This window comes from Vanacampus margaritifer, chromosome 18, assembly GCF_051991255.1.
Source record: "Vanacampus margaritifer isolate UIUO_Vmar chromosome 18, RoL_Vmar_1.0, whole genome shotgun sequence".
In the NCBI taxonomy this organism is placed as follows: Eukaryota; Metazoa; Chordata; class Actinopteri; order Syngnathiformes; family Syngnathidae; genus Vanacampus; species Vanacampus margaritifer.
The window spans coordinates 13,477,411-13,497,040 of record NC_135449.1 but is presented as its reverse complement, the minus strand read 5'-3'; the positions used below and the strand labels follow the sequence as shown (position 1 = coordinate 13,497,040).

General features: G+C 40.2%; 1 protein-coding gene across 1 annotated transcript in view; it reads right to left on the bottom strand.

Moving 5' to 3' along the window:
* The window catches only part of fasn (fatty acid synthase), a 28,415-nt gene extending 9,003 nt beyond the window's left edge, over positions 1 to 19,412 (bottom strand). Inside the window, exons 1-26 of the mRNA XM_077551306.1 lie at positions 19,396 to 19,412; positions 18,590 to 19,025; positions 15,524 to 15,659; positions 12,787 to 12,939; positions 12,463 to 12,636; positions 10,988 to 11,188; positions 10,775 to 10,897; positions 10,210 to 10,325; positions 9,925 to 10,059; positions 7,861 to 8,335; positions 7,577 to 7,764; positions 7,226 to 7,415; positions 6,855 to 6,949; positions 6,627 to 6,761; positions 6,306 to 6,509; positions 5,730 to 5,845; positions 5,475 to 5,647; positions 5,178 to 5,369; positions 4,982 to 5,062; positions 4,553 to 4,738; positions 4,053 to 4,232; positions 3,421 to 3,624; positions 1,617 to 1,924; positions 1,117 to 1,518; positions 665 to 829; positions 436 to 551 (exon numbers count right to left, since the gene is read on the bottom strand). Of these exons, the coding sequence (XP_077407432.1) occupies positions 436 to 551; positions 665 to 829; positions 1,117 to 1,518; positions 1,617 to 1,924; positions 3,421 to 3,624; positions 4,053 to 4,232; positions 4,553 to 4,738; positions 4,982 to 5,062; positions 5,178 to 5,369; positions 5,475 to 5,647; positions 5,730 to 5,845; positions 6,306 to 6,509; positions 6,627 to 6,761; positions 6,855 to 6,949; positions 7,226 to 7,415; positions 7,577 to 7,764; positions 7,861 to 8,335; positions 9,925 to 10,059; positions 10,210 to 10,325; positions 10,775 to 10,897; positions 10,988 to 11,188; positions 12,463 to 12,636; positions 12,787 to 12,939; positions 15,524 to 15,650 (4,439 nt within the window). The 5' untranslated portion in view covers positions 15,651 to 15,659; positions 18,590 to 19,025; positions 19,396 to 19,412. The remainder of the gene's footprint in view (positions 1 to 435; positions 552 to 664; positions 830 to 1,116; positions 1,519 to 1,616; positions 1,925 to 3,420; positions 3,625 to 4,052; positions 4,233 to 4,552; positions 4,739 to 4,981; positions 5,063 to 5,177; positions 5,370 to 5,474; positions 5,648 to 5,729; positions 5,846 to 6,305; positions 6,510 to 6,626; positions 6,762 to 6,854; positions 6,950 to 7,225; positions 7,416 to 7,576; positions 7,765 to 7,860; positions 8,336 to 9,924; positions 10,060 to 10,209; positions 10,326 to 10,774; positions 10,898 to 10,987; positions 11,189 to 12,462; positions 12,637 to 12,786; positions 12,940 to 15,523; positions 15,660 to 18,589; positions 19,026 to 19,395) is intronic.
* Positions 19,413 to 19,630: the final 218 nt, after the last annotated feature.

Here is a 19,630-nt window from a genome sequence, read left to right as displayed (position 1 = left end):
CATTGCCATAGTGATACCAACTCATGACATGACTAAAGTCAACAGTCTCGAACTTGGGTCTTAAACTGGACAATGATTTTAAACGGACGGCAAATTGGTACTATTGTTGAATCCATCTTAGGCAGCTAGCTAAGGTAAAGCCTTACTTGGCAAAATATTTAATGAAGTGATCGACAAGAAGTCAGTTGGTGACGTCCAACGACCAACTCCTTAATTCTGCACTAAATAACAAGTGTTTTACACAACATATGCATTAAAAATACACCTTTTACAAGCTGAATGCATCTACAAACACTTTTGACTAACAAATAACATATTCAAAGGTCACTGAATTTCAAAAGGGAGACTCCAGCACTTTGACCATCATGCCGAGCTATGAGTGAAATGACGAATGGTGGCTTGTTTATATTGAAGCAAGGCTGCGCTGTGCCGTACCGTATTCGGAGACCACCTGGTTCCTGCCGCAGACAGTTGACCATTCCCACAACGCCGCAGTGGGCCTGAGAAGCAGTCAACCACACTGGAGAATCTGAAGGCCCTGCAAGTGTTGCCTGTTCCAAGCGCAACAAAGAAACATTCAGAGAAAGCGGGACATTGTTTGACATTCTTACAAAAGGTGAAATAGTAGACATGAAAATATCCCAGCGGAAGCTGCGGAACATACCTTGAGTGTTTCCACCCACTTGTAGTCAGCACTATCAACAACAAGGACAACTGGTTGTTTGGCAGGAGTCCGAGAGCGACAGAGAAAGAGCACCGAGCCATAAAAAGACTTCCTGATGGCAACCAGGTTGAGTGAAGCCTCGGAAAACACTCTCTCCCACTCATCCTAGAGAGATGGAAAATATGATTGCCTTATATATTGTGTCAACACCATGCTGGAAAATGACATGCAACTTGTGTCAATTTCAATAAAGTTTCATGCTGCTGCTGTCACAAAAACTGGGTAAAGGAGTTACACCTTGATGTAAATGACACCGTTTTATTATAGGATGAGTAGTAATACCAATTTACACTATTAATCAAGTGTTCAGATTTTTAAATGAGCAAGTGACAGAATGCATACACAAAGAAGAAAAATATCTCTCAGAGGCTTTATGTCTCCTCTCTACTGACCTGTGTGAACAATCCTTGCTGACTGTTGTTGTCACTGACACCAGAGAGGAAGCTGACTGTTTCCCCAAGTGTCTCCCCCTTAAGCAATGTGTGGAGGAGAACAAATCCCCCGTGCCTGGCTCCTGAAGCCAAATTTGTCACCAGCAGATGAGGGTCTACCCTTAGAGGGCCCCAGGCATGGTTACACACCACCAAGTCAGCCCCTCCTACTGAACCTCCAGGAGCTGGGCCCAACATAGGGTTCCACTCTGCTGTCGTGACTCCAAGTTCCTCCAGGTTGCTCTGGTAGGGAACCAAAAGATCCTTGCTGGCTGCCGTGGCAACATAGTCCGCACGCATCATGGGCTGGATATTGAGGAGTTCTATTACACGGGAGAAGAGCTGACCATCACTGGATAGTGCCTGGCAAAAGGATAAAAAAACAATTGCAAATATTCATGAACTATATATTCTTGTAGTGACAATTACCCCCCCCCCCCCCTATTTATTCAGTTTCTTACTTCCAAGACTTTGATCTGGCCAGGGGTGCTGTTTTCCATAGCAGTGTCCACACAGTGTCTGAGAGCTTGGTCATCCAGTAGGCCCCGTAGTAGACCGTCTTGCAGCAGACATGCCCTCTCATTTTCCACTGTCTGCTCCAGCTCTGAAATAAGGTTCCCATTCAGCTCCAGGTCACAGAGCATGCTGAGTAACCGGATCAAGCCAGGCTCAGAGCTGGGAAGGGAGCTTTCCGACACTCCCTGCAGCCCTGGGATACAGAGCTTCATACCACGAGGGGCCAACTTTTGCTGCAGTTTGTGGATTAATCCTAGATGGAGACAATGAGTCAAAGATAACATGGAGAATGGGCTGATTAAGATATTTGTCTTTTGGAGAGTTTTACTTTTATATGGCTTACTAAAATATCAAAATGTGTATATAAAAACCAATAGGCTGTTCAGCATGTTTTGTAAAAAGGAATATATAAAAATGATTAATAAAAGCAACAACAAAGCTCAAAGCTACCCATACCTGAACCAAATTTTATTTATATATTTAAAAAAGATCATTATATATATATATATATATATATATATATACACATATACATATATACACATATACATATATACATATATATATATATATATATATATATCCTTGGGTGGGAAATTACAACATAGTGGTAAAATGCTCAAAAGAAGGTATTGTTAGTGGCATTAATGATATCTGCCATGTTCATTGTTTTTCTTTTCCTCATCATAGCCCTGATCTTGCTGATTAGATTAGCTTAAAAAACATTATGATCTATGATGATATAAGAAATCCTATAATAAACTATAAATTCATAACATTGGATACAGCTGTAAAACAATGAAGTGATTTAAAAAAAAAAATAAAAAAAATAAAAATCACATCACAATGCAATACCAAGTTTTATTCAACAAATAAAATAGGGTTTTAGATAGTGTTCATTTTGTCAACAAAAAAATAATTTCCTCAACATACATTTTTCACCAAACTAAAATTAGACTAGACTAAAAGCCTCATTAATAAACAATAACTGGGACTAAATCAGTATGGATTTTCGTCGAATAATGAAGACAAGACGAAAATGTACTTTACTTAATAAAAACTGGACTAAAATCATTTTAGACACTTTAGTTCATGAACAAAAACGAGACGAAAATTATGATTTTGTAAAATCCTGTCTCTGCTAATCTGTCACTGTGATACTGTCATGTGACACAGTGACAGTACACCCCCTTTCAAATCTGCATATAGCAAGTGCAACATGCACTAGCACATGGGACAGACAGAAGGTGGATTCACAGTGAACGATAAAAAAAAACAAAAAAAGTATTATAGTTATAATGTAATATTAATCCAATGGCTACAATAACGTTAAGCCGGCCGCTAACTAATGCTGGCTAATTTACTAGCTCATACCATGGAGCCACAGTAGCCACTTTGTGTCAAGTTGTTTTTAATTATAAGATGAGATTGCATTTTATGTGAAATTGTTTAAATCTGAAATGTTCAACATTATCTGCTGACAAAAAAATATACAGGGGTAAAAATGATTGTCCTGATTAAAACAAGACTAAAACGTTGGCAGTGTTTGTTGACTAAATAAAACTAGACAAATACAATTATGTTTTCTTGGACTAAAATGATAGATTCATAGTCGACTAAAAGTTAACTAAATAAAAACGAGATGAGGTTGACTATGTTAAAAACTAACAAGCGTGATTGAACCTGGACCAAAACTGAGACTGAATTTAAAAATGGCTGATAAAATTAACACTAGTTTTACATAAGTACCTTTGCAAAATTTCAGTTGCTCTACAAGCTTCCCATTGGTTGTTAGGCACTCCGTCTCTACGTAGGGAACAAACAGGAACTTCTCCAGGGTCGGGGGGTTCTGCTGCTGCTGCCGACGTGGTGCCACAGTTGCATGAAGGCCGCTGATCTGCACTCCCCCAGCAGTGATTTTGTCAAGGCAGCGGTTGACGTGGACTGTCACAGCTATCAGAATATTTTTGACAGAAAAGTCTGATGAGACCAAGTTTTATGCTTTATTAGGATGTCATTATGCTATGAATAGTATGAAATACAAATATATTCTCATCATTGAGATCATGTATGTCAAACTCGGGTCCGCTGTGGGGTTTTATATTAGTCCCACAACATGATATCAAATGTGCAGTGCAGCTGATCCGATGGTGCATAGCGCTTGCACTGCTAATATTAAAAATCCCAGAATGCTTTACAAGAGTGTTGGTGATCAGTCAAGACCAGTCTGATAAGGAATACAATTTACAATTTTTCAATAAATATTGAGTTTTGCCCACAACCCACTGCCAGGTTTTAATTTTGGCCCACTGTGAATTTGAGTTACACTATCACTTTGACTAATGTATTCAGCATCTAAATCAGGGATGTGAAAAACATACCTAGTTTTCCACCTGCATACTCGCAGACCTTTTCTAGATGGATAGCGGGATCAATGCATACTGAGCGAATCCTGGTTGGCAAACGAAGACTACGGCCAGAGAGCCCAACAACAATCATCTGCAGCATGGTATCCAGAAGTGTAACCCAGTTTCCTGTCCACTGCAACTTCCCATTGTCACCTGGAGGAGAACATTTGCAACAATTTAGTTGACAAAATATTGTCAGTGTACAAGATACAGTGCCAAAGCGGGTCTTGCACAGGATGGTATTCAAGCTAGGATCACCAATGAGAATAACAAGTAGACCCTAGAACCTTTTGCTGTGTGTTGCAGTATTGTCTACTGCCATCCATGGCAGTTAAAAGTTAGTGATACAGTAAATAAAAGTCATCGGATCTGTTACTTTGGATCTGATTCAAACTGTATTGGTCACTTCTTTGGCTACATTCCTAGAGCGCAAAATAGACTAAAACATGACCCGCTTCGTACTCAAAACTCACCAGCATTATTAGATTCCAAGATGCCTTGGAAAGATTTGCCATAATCATAACCGCGCAGTCGCAGTTCCTTGTATATATCATGTGCCATAAGTTTCAGTTTAGGGTCCTTGTTGCCTTTGGAAGCTTCCTGGTTCAATTGCCTATGGAATGAATCAAGGGCTGCATCCTCCAAAACACTGACTTTTCCTGATAATGACAGAATATTTGTTGGAACATTGCACTGTATGTCCACATTTTGATCAAAACTTTACCAAGAAGAAACATTTACAAAACCTTGTAAAATGTGAAGGACAGGTGGGATCTTAATATAAAGTTTAATTAGCAAAATACAAAAGATTTGGTATCTGTGCACAATTTGATAACTGTTGCCTAACAATCGTGAAGTGGCTGTCATTATTGTAACTTCTAATTCATTCTAAAACTACCTACCACTGACTGCCAGGTTTCCATTCTCTGAAACTTCAAACTTGTTAGTGGCAGGCATGAAACACACTTCCAACTGGACAACACCTGTAAAAAAAAATCCATTTTGATTAAAATAATTTCCTGATAGCATCTGTACACGTTGAATGGCATGACAAGATATATAGATCATTGCAACAGCATCCTTGCTTCTACTACTCACCAGTCTTTGGTAGGATTGTGGCCCTATGGATGGTGACATCATCAAATGTTACAGGCGAGGTGTCCATGACAAGTCCCAAACTTCTCACTAAGGTACGCCAGGCCAACACCAAGTAACCTGTCGCCGGGTAAAGGACACGCCCATCGATGCAGTGTCCAATCAGATAATAATCTGGAGATTCCGGATTTATGTCTGTTGGTTAGAGTTGGACACAGAAAAAAATACAATAGATCAGAGAGAACCTTATGGCGTGTTATCCTGAATAAAATCAAAGGAAAGCAGATGTATCGTACATACTGATGTTGTAGACAATGGCTGAATTTGACCCAGAGCCAGAGGAGAAATCCTCTGTCTTGGGTACATCCCATGTCTGAGAATGGTCCCACTGCACCAAGGGAGAAATCATAGGGGTACCTACTGCTACAGGGTATTTAACTCCGGAACACAGAGCATTACCATCCAAGTTGATGCTATAGAGATTCACAAAGAATTGTAATATCAGTAACCAGAATATACTTCCAAGAGTCATTGTAACTGAATGGAAGCACTGACCCATTCATGTAAAGTTTGCCAATGTTGGAGAGAAAATAATCCAGGTTATTGGGGTGACCTCTCTTCATGAGGGGAAGTGAAGTACATGTTTGCTTCAAGCTACGCTTCAGGACGGCCTAGGGAACGATGACAGGAAGTTGAGAATATATTATTTTGAAAGAGAACATCTCTAGCCCAAGTGATTATTGAACCTTTTGAAAACTAATCTGTTTTACACAATTTTTCCCAGTTTGATGAGTGCAGCTAAATAAACACTGCCCATCTACTGCACACGCACACACTTAACAGTTCTTTGTTTATTGTCAATAAATGCTATAAATAACTCTGTGATGATAATACTGCTTTATAATGAAACATATTTTAGATGAAGTAATCACTGATCTTTGCAGTCTCTACAAAGGAGTGTTGAGTACACTATAAATTTAGTAAGTTTTTAGTTTAATTGGAACGAAATAAAAATAGTACATTATGTTTCGAAACATAGTATGATACACAATCTGTCTTAATCAAACTAAAACGTAGTTTTACACAAGATATACACAGATAAATATGCACAAGATTAAATAAAACAAACACCTGAAGGAGAGCATGAGGTGCTATCTCCAAAACAACAGCGTTGTCAGGCACCAGGCTGAGGCCCTCTTGGAACAGAACCGGGCTCACGAGGTTGTTGACGTGATAGTCAGCGGTACTGTATAGAGCCAGAGGAGTGTCCCAGTCCGACTGAGGGATGCTGGTGCTCACCCAACGGGGTGAACGCAGCTTTGGATTTTTAATGACCTATACCCAAAATAATTATTGGCATTTAATAAAGTATATATCAATATCAAAACAGTATTACAGCAAGTTCCAATCATACTCATAATGTTAAAAAAACAGAATAGAGTATGTGAATACCTTCTTTAGGGCAGCTAAGAGAGTTGGAGCGATGGATTCCATATAGTACGAGTGAAAAGCCACACCGGCGCTGCGCACCTCTTTTGCAAACACTCCCTGCTCTTTAAGCTCGGCCACAAACTTGCTGACTGCCTCCTAATGAAGAAACACACACAGCAACTGGTTAAATCTAGATGACAATTAGTATTTAATAGCATTTATGCTTGGCATCCAGCTAAGACGTCTGACCTGAGGACCAGAGATAGTAACTGTGTCCTCAGCATTGTGGCAGGCTGGGACGACACCCTTGGGACACTGAGCCATACACTCCTTCCAGGTCAATCCTGAAACATCACGCAACAAATAATCCATCTTCTATAGCAGATGCTAATTAAGGTCTCAGGTGAACTGGACCCTATCTCAGCTGACCCGGGACGAATAGCAGAACATGCTAACCACTAGTCCCCCCAATTCTGTGTAGCATCAAATCAACATCAACAATATAAACAATAAACAGAATTAATAGAAGGATGTATTTAATTTTTTTAATAATCTGTATGTACCAGCAAAACTGTTGCGATGACTCATAGCAGATGAGAGTGACGAGTGCTTCCACTTACCCACTGCCGCCATGCCCCCAGGAGGAAGCTCAGCTTCTTTGATGCAACGTCCCCTCCAGTACGCAGCCAAGATGGCCTCCTCCTGGCTGAGGGACCCGTCAGCATAGCCACAAGCCAGCTCTCCCACTGAGTGGCCCACAATACCGTCAGGCTGTAGACCCAGTTTAGTGAGCACGTCTATCTGAGCTATCTGCATTCAGTGAGTCACAGAACACACAACTGTTAAAACGCCATCCTTTGAGTCTGTCAGTCATACATAAAAGTAAATAAAGTCATAAAATAAGGCATATGTTTTGCAATATTGCGTTTTGTTTTTGTTTTTTTTTACTGCCAAAACAGTTGCTCATCTACCTGTATGGCAGCAAGCCCAACAAAGGCATGAACAGTGTCTTCAAAAGTAGCCTCATCGGCCTCCATGAGAAGGCGCGACACAACCAGACCCGTTTCCTTCAGAGCCATGTCCGATCGCATTATTGACTTTCGGAAGTCTGGCAGCTGCATGAGGCTGCGACCCATGCCCGCCCACTGTGTCCCCATACCTGTGATAAACATACAATGCAAAAGTGTTATCTACCAGAGTCGGTCCAGAGGTAAATAGTATTAGTACTCTCATGCTCCTGAATGGTCTCTCTCACCTGAGCATATGTACCAGAGGGGCCTGGGAGTGGCCTGCACCTGCTGTACTTCAGTGGTATCAGTCTGAGAGCCAATCAGTGTGTAGCCTCGATAGGGCATAGCAGAAGTGGGACTTCCAGACACTCCATTGAGCAAAGACAGGAATCCATCATTGATACTGTTTTCCTTTGCTTTTTGGAGCAGCGAGCTCACAGCAGCCTCCGTCCGGCCGCAGGCTTGAAGCACTCGAGAGACAGTCCTGGTTGGTGTGCTAATGTCACCCTGTGTCTGAGCACTCCTCTCATTGGGACAAAGGATGACATGGACATTTGAACCCCCAAATCCAAAGGAGTTAATGCCTACAATGCCACCACGTACAGGTACGGGCCGATCGACAACTTGAACACGACCATCAGTGAGGGCAGGAATGTCAGTGTTAGGACTGTTGAAGTGTAGGTTGGGGGCCCACACGCCTTTTTCCAGAGAGAGTAACACCTACAAATAGGGTAAAGAAATTATAAAATATTGTTCTGCCTTGCACAGTTTGGCCATTGTTTTGGGTCGGACCCTTGCTTGGGACGGACGTTATGTTTGCGGATATCCGGTATTACGCCCAATAGTCTAAGCGGGTTTTTGTAGAGACGCCAGCAAGCAGCGACCACGCAACAATTTACAAGTGTATGTGCTTTGTCACGTAAAACTTGGTCAGATTGTGTGTAAGTAATATAATTCATGTTTAAGTTTTAACTACTGATTTATTTGACAAGGCAGTTTATTCATCGTCTGTGTGTTTGCCATAACACATTCCACAATAACATATCAACACTCTGACTGCTGCAGTAGCTGTAAATGGTAGACCTTTGCATACTTCACATCAAACTCTCTCATAATAGAGAAACTGGATTAAATATAGTCAAAATATTCACCACTAATCTATTTTAACACATTTTGTCATTCTAATTGCTGTAGTGCAGGGGTGCTCAAATTCGGTCCTCGAGAGCCCCTATCCCGCCTGTTTTCCATGTCTTCCTCCTGCAGCACAACTGAATCTAATGATGAGCTTTGCAGAAACCTGATAACGATCCTGATCATGAATCAGATGTGTTAGTGGAGAGAAACATGGAAAACAGGCTGGATAGAAACTCTCGAGGACCGAACTTGAGCAACCTTGCTGTAGTGGTTGCCAATGATGGCCAATAATTATGACAAAATGCTGGGGGGAAAAGTACTTTTTTAAGAAAGAATGAGAACGGGTGTTTTCATTCATTTCTGGTGAAAAATTCTCAATCCATCTCTATCGCCTTACAAAAGAAAAAGAGCATCTCTGTCCTTGCAAGTTACTGATGTACCAACCCAAACACTTCTCATGTTTTGCTGATGGAGTCAACTAAGCGTTATTTTTTGATTTGTTAACTTTTGATCATGTGTTTATTGGTTAACATTAAGTTTATCAGTGCAAACTCAAGACAGTGTATTAAATGTAAATTCAAAACTAACGGACACTATTCATTTTATTTATCACATTGTTTTGCATGATCAGTGCATCAATGTTGGATATTATCCATTATAATAGATGTTATTAACTTTCAACAATCAATTTACTTTGTCTTTCTTTCTGTGTTTGTTTCATGTATGTTGTGTGAACTTTGTGTAATCTTTAAGTTTACATAAATTACGGTAACAATGTAAACTCTTCTTCGATAATGAGAGAGCAACAAGATTAGGTTTAGATTAGGTACTCAGTTTCAGAGAGCATGAGGCCTAACTGATAAGAAAACAACCTTGGAGAGTCTTCACAGGTAGATAAATAGAATGCAATATACACCAGTGTTTAGGAATAGTTTAACATTCCCCTTGACTGTCTCATGGTCATATAGCTGCAGACTAGTGACGCTTTTATTCAACAACAATTATTGTCCAAGTCTTGTTTTATTCATACTTGTTTCAGGAATTCTCTCTGCATTAAACACATTTGATCTTTTTCACAAAACTATGAGAGGAACCTTGGAGCAAAATATGTACTTATATACAATACATCTACTATTTTATTGATTTTACCAACAAAATTGCACCATCCTCCTTACCTTTGCCATGGCAGCCAGCCCAGATGCCGGTTCTGGATGGCCCATGTTAGACTTGGTGGACCCAATAAGCAGTGGCTCTCGCTTTGACTGGCAGAACACACTGACAATACCATTAACTTCCTGTGGGTCACCGACCTGCAAGTTGAGAGCATCGACATCCCATTTGAGGGCAGACCCAAACATGAATTTGTCAGAAGTTATTTTAAAGTTGAGGTTTGGTTTAAAATTTAAAATTTAAATAATAATCCAGATGCAGATTTTAGATAAGACAACAGGTGCACTGACCTTTGTTCCGGTGCCATGGGCTTCAATGTACTCGACCTGCTCAGGTGTGATATTTGCCTCTTGATACAGAGAACGAACTAGCGTTGCCTGCATCTCACCTGAAGGAAACGTTACTCCTACAAGACAAAGGGGAATCAGTGAGACAATTTTCTTCACATACAAGTGCACAAGAATACTTATATGCAACCGTAAATACAACAAACTTCCGTCCATGCATCCATTAATTATTTTCTATAGCACATGTCCTCATTAGTGTCCGGGGTGAGCTTTAGCCTATCTCAGCTGACACTGGGCGAGAGGCGGGGTCCTGGACGAGTCACCACTCGCACGGCATATATGAGACAAACAACCATTCACAATGCTCAGATTTGAACCCGGATCGCCTGATTGTGAGCTGACGTGCCAATACTTTACCATGCTGCTATATCCAAACAATGAAGAGTACAAAATAATCTAAAAGGCACTGACCTAATTTCTGCCATTTCATCCTTTGTGAAGATTTCCTCAAATCATTCAACCAAACGCGGTGCTCTTGCGCTATACTGTGGCTAGTGTGCCCCCTCACCCTGTTCTTTGTATCCATCTGTGTTGTTGCCAGCATTCAACACTGTGGCGTAAACTCTCCTAGCTGTCGAGCGCTTGGTCAGCAACACTGCCACTGCTGCCTCAGAGCGACAGTATCCATTACCTTAACAAGAGAATGATAAATACATCAATAAATATGGGTACCGTCATATAATATGCACATTAATTTAACACCAGATCAAAAGATTTTTACCTGAGGAATCAAAAGATTTGCAGGTCCCATCGGGACTTAGCATGCCTAGTTTCATGAACTGCACCGAGGTGTTTGGCTTGAGGAGCAGGTTGACTCCCCCAACCAAGGCAGCATCACAGTGGCCCAGGCGGATGGCTTGGAAGGCGTTTTCTAAAGCGAGTAAGCTGGAGGAGCAGGCCGTGTCTATGGCTGTGCTGGGGCCTGCAGTAGGACAAAAAGGGAAGAAATGAGTAAAACACATCTACGAGCGCAATAGTGTGTAGAGAACATGTTTAATGCTTTAGTGGAACAGTGACTCTTAAAGCTAAAATATTGCCACATATAAAACAAACTATATACACAATAACAAATATTGCTAATAATCACTAATCAGGTGATCCAAGAGTGAGAATCAGATGATCATTGAATCAATAAAGTATGACATGAAGTAGTGTTAATTTTATCAGACATTTTTTAATTTAGTCTCAGTTTTTGTCCAATTTCAATCACGCTTGTTAGTTTTTATAATAAATAGTTCGGTTTCCCACGCTAAATGAATAAAAGACGGAGCGGCACGCGGTCCCGACAGAGTCAGCTGCGGAACGCATACGATTGCCCAGCCGTTTTGCAGCTCGTTCTACCCGGACCGTCGGCTCTCCGGTCTAGTGTCAAGGTAAGCGCTGATGATCATCATATTATGCTGCTTAACGTTGTAGTGTATTGATTGCTGTTTGCGGGGAATAAAATGTACAATAATTCTAGCAAAGCAAGTTGTGAGTATTTCTGTTTGCGGGGAATAAAAGGTCAATTCTAGCAAATCGAGTTGTGACTGTTGCTGTTTGCGGGGAATGAAAGGGATAATCATTCTAGCATAGCGCAGGTGTTGATTACTGTTTGCGGGGGATAAAACGTACGATTATCCTAGCACAGTATAAATGTTGATTGCTGTTTGCGGGGAATAAAAGACACGGTTATTCTAGCAAAGCATATCAAGTCTCTGTGTATTCATTGTTGCCGCCGACCACTCACGATCCTGCATAAAAATATAAAGGTGAAGTAGTGTTTTCCACAAAACACATGTGTTTGTGCATATTGCACTCACTAGCTGCAGATTTGAAATGAGGTGTCACTATGTGTCATGTGACAGATTAGCAGAGGCAGTATTTTACAAAATCATATAATTTTCGTCTCATCTTTGTTCATGAACTAAAACGTCCATAGATTTTAGTCCAGTTTTTGAATTCAGTACATTTTCATCTCTTCTTCATTAGTCGACAAAAAATGCATACTGATTTAGTCCTAGTTATTGTTTATTAATGAGGGTTTTAGTCTTATTGTTTATTAATGAGGGTTTTAGTCTAGTCTAGTCTTCGTCCGGTGAAAAATGTGTGTTGGCAAAAATATTTGTGTTTAGTTTTCGTTAATGAAATTAAGAATAGCATGAAGGTGAACATTGAAAGAGTAATATTTGTCCATCAAGCTGTGTGTGTGTGTACCATTGAAGTCAAAGAAGTAGGAGAGTCTGTTCGCCAACATGGCCCGCTGGCAGCCAGTCATGCTGTAGCCAAGAAGCTCTTCGGGATCTCTGCTCAACGCCTCACCAGCCTCCGAACCACTCACCCCAATGTAGACGCCTGTCTTACTGCCACGCAGAGTGGTGGGGTTCAGTCCTGCATCACAACACAAAGTGGTCATCTGGCTTTCAACAGTAATATCAAGAGTTATTGTGATTTAAATTATACATTCCAGAAAACATATACAATCCTATTTTTTGCTACCCTACACAAAATTTTTCCATGAAAAATATTCAGGGTCCATACCTCCATCAACTATAGCCTCGTAAGCGACTTCCAGCATGAGACGGAGCTGAGGGTCCATGTTGTTAGCTTGTTTGGGATGGACTCCAAAGAATGCTGCATCAAAATGGCCGATGTCTTTCAGTTTACCGTTCCTCTTTGGGAGACCGTACAGGCCTGAAATGCAAACCAGGCAAAATGGTTATCAGTTAAAAAAAAAACCCTCAAGAGTTCATCGTACTGATTTTTCACAATCACTGTGAAGTTACTGATAAAAAAAAATCTGTTTTACACATTTAAGAGGGAATCTGGGGGATGAAATCTCTAAATTGTGAAACAACTACATCAATATGATATGCAAGGTGCAATCCTGTGGTAACCATTTGTTGCTGCATAGCACATCAGCATGGACTGATCGACGAGCAACCGTCAATTAGACCTGACCAAAACATATTTCGTATTTTGGATTAATCTAGTATATGTGCCAAGAGTCTCAAGGCCAAGCAAGAGAGAGGTCACAGCGACACAAGGGTCTAGTTTAAATCACTTATTATATGTGTACCAAAGAGGCCTAATATAATAATAATAATAATAATAATTCACTGACATTTTAGGGCCACAACCCCCAACTAAGACACATGTATACAGTCCCTCGCGAATAATGGTTAAAAGAAGAGTGAAAAATAACTGTACTGTTGAAGTGCTTAGCTCCAAGTCTACGAAGTGATGTTGCGGTGGACATGGGTTAAAAACATTGAGATCAGACAAACAGGAGGTGAAAGTATTTGTCATGGCCTCCTCCTCATGAGTCAAACGTTTCGGTTCTCTAAATAATACATCATTGTCCATGTTCTAATATGGCAGATGGATTATCCTGTATGATGGTTCATTGTCATGGTCTTGAGACTCCTGACTGATTATTAGCTAACAAGCTGAAGTATCTTCACTGATGCTCATTACCAAACATCACGGATCGAACGTTTCTGCCATGAAACTGATTAGAAAAGCTTTATTACTGATTAAATAAAACACCACTCAAGAAAGTGACATGCAGAAGTAAAAAAAAAAAAACATGCTTCTTAGGTCTTCAATCATAAAAGACTGAAATGAAAGTGAAAAATTTGAACAATGTTTACAAAAAACAAACACTGAAATAACTTCATAAAAGCCAAGATTAAAAAAATCTAAATTAAATAACCATATGAATGGCAGCCCAGTAGGACTGTAACATTACAATGAACCAGTAAGTAATCACTGACACAATAGCTCAAATACTTCCTTGGGCCACTTGTAAAGTCAATAAAGAAAAACACCTTCAAATCATACCCAGGTGCCAGTAAGGTCACTTTGCTCACTTCCTTATTAAAAGAAAAAAAAAAAGATACGTTATTAGGAGTTAAATTGTAGTCTGCCGCATCAAATCACCAAACCTATAAAGCATATGAGTGCCTATTAATAAGGTTTCCATTCATGAATTAGCACAATGAAATCTTCAGTAGGCCAAATTACTAAAGCACCTAAACTTGGCCATACTGTATATGACATTGGTGAAACTATTGGAAATACTTATTTTACAATGTGACCTTTAATGTAATGAAATCTTTAAAATCTGGATATTTAGTTAGTTCTGGTATAAAGTACAAACATTATTGTTTAAACTTACAATATACACACAAACATAGTGGAGTCACACATGCACATTACATCTGGGTGGTATTCCATCAACGCAGCTAAAGAAAGCCAGGCTCATGCAAAAAAAAGTGCGGCTTGAACTAACACCATCTTCGAATTAAGTGCCAAGTTGTTCCACAAACTCAAATCCAGCCGCGTCTAATCAAGGCTAACCTAAAACGGGATTGCATAGCCTGGCTCTGTAGGCGCTCTCGGGGTAGGTAAGAAGTCCTGGTGAGTCGAGTTTAAAACACTGGGGACAAGAGTCTTTTGCAACATGCCCCTGGTTGATCTCTTAAACTCTGCTGCCGCCTGCAGGCCGTTTTTCTAATAACTATTATTGTTTTAAGCGTTGTCTTCAGTTTCAGAGGCTGCCTCAAAGCTTTCTGTATGCTCCAGCATAAATTTATTTATTTTATTTATTTATTTATTTTAAACATATAAATACGTTTTGGGTAGCAAATGAGTTAATCAAATACAATGTCATACAAAAGAAAGTATGCCATTTCAGGTGTAACACAAGCGCAGAAATGCACGTCACGGAAGAGTCTTTTGACGTTTTTTTTTAACTTGACAGTTAACCTGCTCCAGAGCAGGTTAGTCTTGCAGCATAAATTTCCATGGTTACGGAGTGGGCATTCACATAAACCACGGTGATGGAACGGAACACCGATTTAAAATCAGCCAGGTTTATTGAAATGAGCCAGGCTATTTATTCTGCAGCATAAATTACCATTGTTACTGAGTGGGAATTTATATAACCCACTGTGATGGAACGGAATTCCGATTTAAATGAGCTGGGTTCATCGGAATAAGACAAGCTTATCCTTAATCCGGCTTGATGAAATACCCCCCTGCTAAGAGTAAAATAGACCACTCAAAAACTGATAAGGAGTTTGGATTCCTGAAAAACAGCCCCGCCATCATAAAACTTGACTAAGCTACATTGTAAAAAGTACGGTTCAATACTATATTTATTAACTGTACATGGAGTTGCTTCTGTGACTTTATAGAGGTACCACATTGTCCAACAAAAGCATAGTGTATTTTGCTGCCCAGCCACCATACTTTTACCTTTGCATGTACTCACCTGGGGTCCACCTGCGATCGTCCTCTGTCACCATGTCCACTCCATTGATGAGGTTCTCCCAAAATTCCGCCAGGTTGTTGGACTCGGGCAACCGACCCGATATACCTGCAATGACTACATCATCCATGCTGTATTTCTGTGGACAAAAGAGGGAAATTGGTCAGATAACATTCATCTACCCCTCTTCTGTTTATCCATTTATATTATATATGTCAAGTCGCAGAAGCAGCAGCCTAAGCAGGGAATCTACTATTATATAGCACCTATTATGGTAAACCAATAGTAGGACAGGATATGCACACTGGTCTGCCGTTTTGGCTCAGTAAACACAGTACAGCAAAAATTTCATTTTACAACTGTACAAATAACAATTAATAGAATAATGGCTGTTTTTACCACAACAAAACACAAAGCGCGCAATGTATTAATTCACAGAGAAGATGGTTCAGTACCAAAGCATGTGTAATCGTATTGGCTTTGACTGGCAGGTTTGGAAATGAGGACTCCTACTAAGCACGCATGAATGAGCAATTTCAGTAGACAATGTAGACAGCGTAGACTAGTGTACACATCAGTGATGTTGTGTGTGTCTGTCTGTCTTGCTCTTTGTTCTTCCTTTCTGGGCCATGCCTTTGTGTGTCAGCAGGTGCTCTTATCAGCCAATGAGATACTATGAATTTAAGTCATTCAGCCCCTATGCTTAGATCTGCCCACATAACACACTTAATTTCATTTTAATCCAACAGTAAAGAACAAATGTTTAAAAATCAGCCCTATTCATCTTCTTAATACGAGTCAGTTTGGACAATAGTTGTCCTCAACCTTCCCTGATGGCATTTTTGAGTCCCAGGATGCACTCTCATTTGGATTAAAAGGGCTGCTTCAACACCACAGATAGCCTTACTCTGACCTGGCTCACAGGCTAAAACCATGGCCATGACATAGCAGAATGAACATTTCAAGCCTCTGATGTGTTCTATCATCTTTTGCGCTGTACCAATTCTGATTAGAACTACAAATGTATACATGATATCAAAGGAATTCAATATTCTATTATCATCACTCCTTTATCTCAATTATTATCCCCATTGTGGGTTTTCTTTTCTTACTGTATCAAGTATATTTACAGGCAAACAGTAATGTTTTCTCAAAAAATAGAAGTGATAGAAAGTCAAATAACTTGAGTCAAAGGAGTCCAAAAGTAAATAACTGGTATAGAAATAATGCATTCCAGTGTGAAACAATCACCTTCATGAAACTCATTTTTTAATAAAAAGACATAGTGCAAATGTGATTATATTCATGCTACAAATGTGTCTCATCATGCATCTCAGCTTTTACCATAAAAAAAAGGTGTAAAAGTAAGTTAACAAGTCACAACTGTCACCAATTAGTGACAATGTGTTTGCTTTAGTCTGTACTTAAAGAAACAAGCGTTTTCTTTTAACACACCCTTGAGCTGGTCTTCCTTTGGGAACTTGCGTCACAAAATAGCCACAGGAAAAATAAAGCGCACAGTAAATCTTTAGATACTGCACAGTGCACACCTGAGCTGCTAGCGGTTTAGGGGATTTTATTTTAGAGGCCCATGTTTTTTTTTTTTTAAGTCCAATTACAAAGGCTTTTAATTTTAAGGTATCCTCCTATAGATTTATAAAAAACACTTCTTTTACTTGATTGCTTAGCAATACGTGTACTTTTTCAATTCAAACCGTTAACCAAGTAAATAAAAGGTTGAAAATCAACATAATTTTATGTAAACACAGATTTTTAACATAAATGTAATACATTGTCACATGATGTCACATAATGACTTGAGTTACGCCAGAATGTCAACTTTCCAAGTCACACTTGCGATCACGCTATATGACTCAGGTGGAGTACGAAAGAGTCCATTGAGGAAATTTAAGCGATTAACTCACCACGCAGCAGAACAAGTTTTGACTTGTCATACAACCGGTTAGGGGAAAACACATGGACTTCTTCCTCCAAGTGACGGGGGACAAACATGCTTTGATTGACAACCAGCTGTGGACCACTAGTGCTTCTTGAGCTATCATCAGGGGTGCAGTAGATTAAAGAAATCATATTTATTTCTGGAGCTATTACACTATTTGTGATCCTATTTTGCAGTGGCATGAGATTTTTTTTCTGTAAAATAGGCCCCTTGGTTCAATAAAGATTGGCAAAGAGAACCCTGCTTTATGTCTTTGCCTCCGTGTAATAGCACCTTTAAACATTTTACCCTCCATAGATAAGAACATTGCACCCAACATTGTTAATATGTATGTATGAATTGCAGTCTTTCACCAATGCATACTTTAGAATCTAAAGTATGCATTGGTGAAAGACTGCAGGGGTGGCCAAGTTCAGTCCTCGAGAGCCACTATCCAGCCTGTTTTCCATGTTTCTCCCCACTAACACACCTGATTCATGATCAGGATCGTTATCAGGCTTCTGCAAAGCTTGCTGATGAGCTGATCATTAGATTCAGCTGCGCTGAAGGAGGGAGACATGGAAAACAGGCTGGATAGTGGCTCTCGAGGACCGAACTTGGCCACCCCTGCTTTAGAGAGTCTCTTTCCATTACTGCGTCTTTGTTTCAATCCGTTTGGCCAATGTGCCAGTCAGGCTCTTTCATGCCCTTCTACTTTTGGCACAAACACAATTAATTCCTCAGCCTGCTTGGGAAATCCTATCACTCTTGTGTTACTTCACTTGGTTCACCCAGTTACGCCCAGCAGCCATGAACTCCAGTAAAAGTAACTGACAAGCAGAGAAAACGAAGATATAAATACTATTTGTTGGTTAACATGATGGCAGACACATTCATTACTTAATAGACAGCATGTCACACTCCTGAATGTGGACAAGCTCTCTAAAATCATTAATGACGTGTTGACATCAGCCCCTACTTTACATCACGATACTACAGTAAAAGCACTTACACCTCCTCCCTACACATATTTTCTTTAAAATGTGTACAGTGAGTACGGTCTCACATTTAATACTGAGTCACGCCATGACTATGTAATCCGCCAGCTTGACGCAGTTAGCTTGGCTTACCTGTGTCGTATTTCTTCCTAAGTAACGAGCAACAACCGCTTCGATGGGATGCTAAGGCGCTTCTGGAGCATGTGTTCCCACGTTTATTCCGTTAGTTGCTCCACGGTGGGCGGGTGCACTTCGACGATTAAAGAGGTGAAAAGCAGCATCCGTACTTCTCTTCTTCCGTCTGGTGAATTTAAATGCCCGACGTTATGCCCAGCCACGCCACATGGGCTGACGGTTTGGTCTGGCCGAGTAGTCCAATGAAAAAAGAGGCCGGGTTTTCGGATCCAGCCAGCAGCGAGTAATTCATTCAACGCCCCCTTGTAGTTAGACGCAGGAGGAAAATAGGGAAACTGGAGGTTTAGTAGAGTTCAAATCGACATTGCAGAGCCACTCTGTGTCTTCATGCAATGCTAGGCAGGCATTTACATCAGCAAGGGATGTCTTTTAACTTTAAAGACAAAAAAAAAAAACAGTTAGTGACGCTTTGATGAGATTCTTGGCGACTATACTCAAATTATTCCAGTAATGCTATGTACTATGACGCATCTGCATTCCTCGTGTCTTAACAATCAAATCAGTTACAAACACATCTTCTTAGAAACTACAGACATGTTATTCTGTTATACAGTATGTTTCCATGTGCGTTTATCGTACCGGTTCTAAGAAAGTGTGTTGTTTTGCTTTCACCAGTTTAAACCATGATAAACAACCTCCTGTTTTTGCCCTCAAGTAGTTACCAGTGCACATTAACCGGTCACGTTCAGACCTCAAGATACCAAATTTACAATTACGTAAATCGACATTGAACATGAACTTACCAGAGGACCCTGCAAAGGCACACGTGGATGACACGGACGTATTGACTTGACACATATGCTGGCCAATGGCGTAGCGAAGGTGTGGAGATTTATCCAATCAGAAACAAGAGGAAGGGAGATAGCGTGATTGAGAGGCGGTGCCAGATGATGACGTAACCGGCAATGCTGGGGTGATTTCCTGAGGTTACTGTCGTTCATAAATTCTGCTTGCATGATATTCGGAGAAACTCCTACT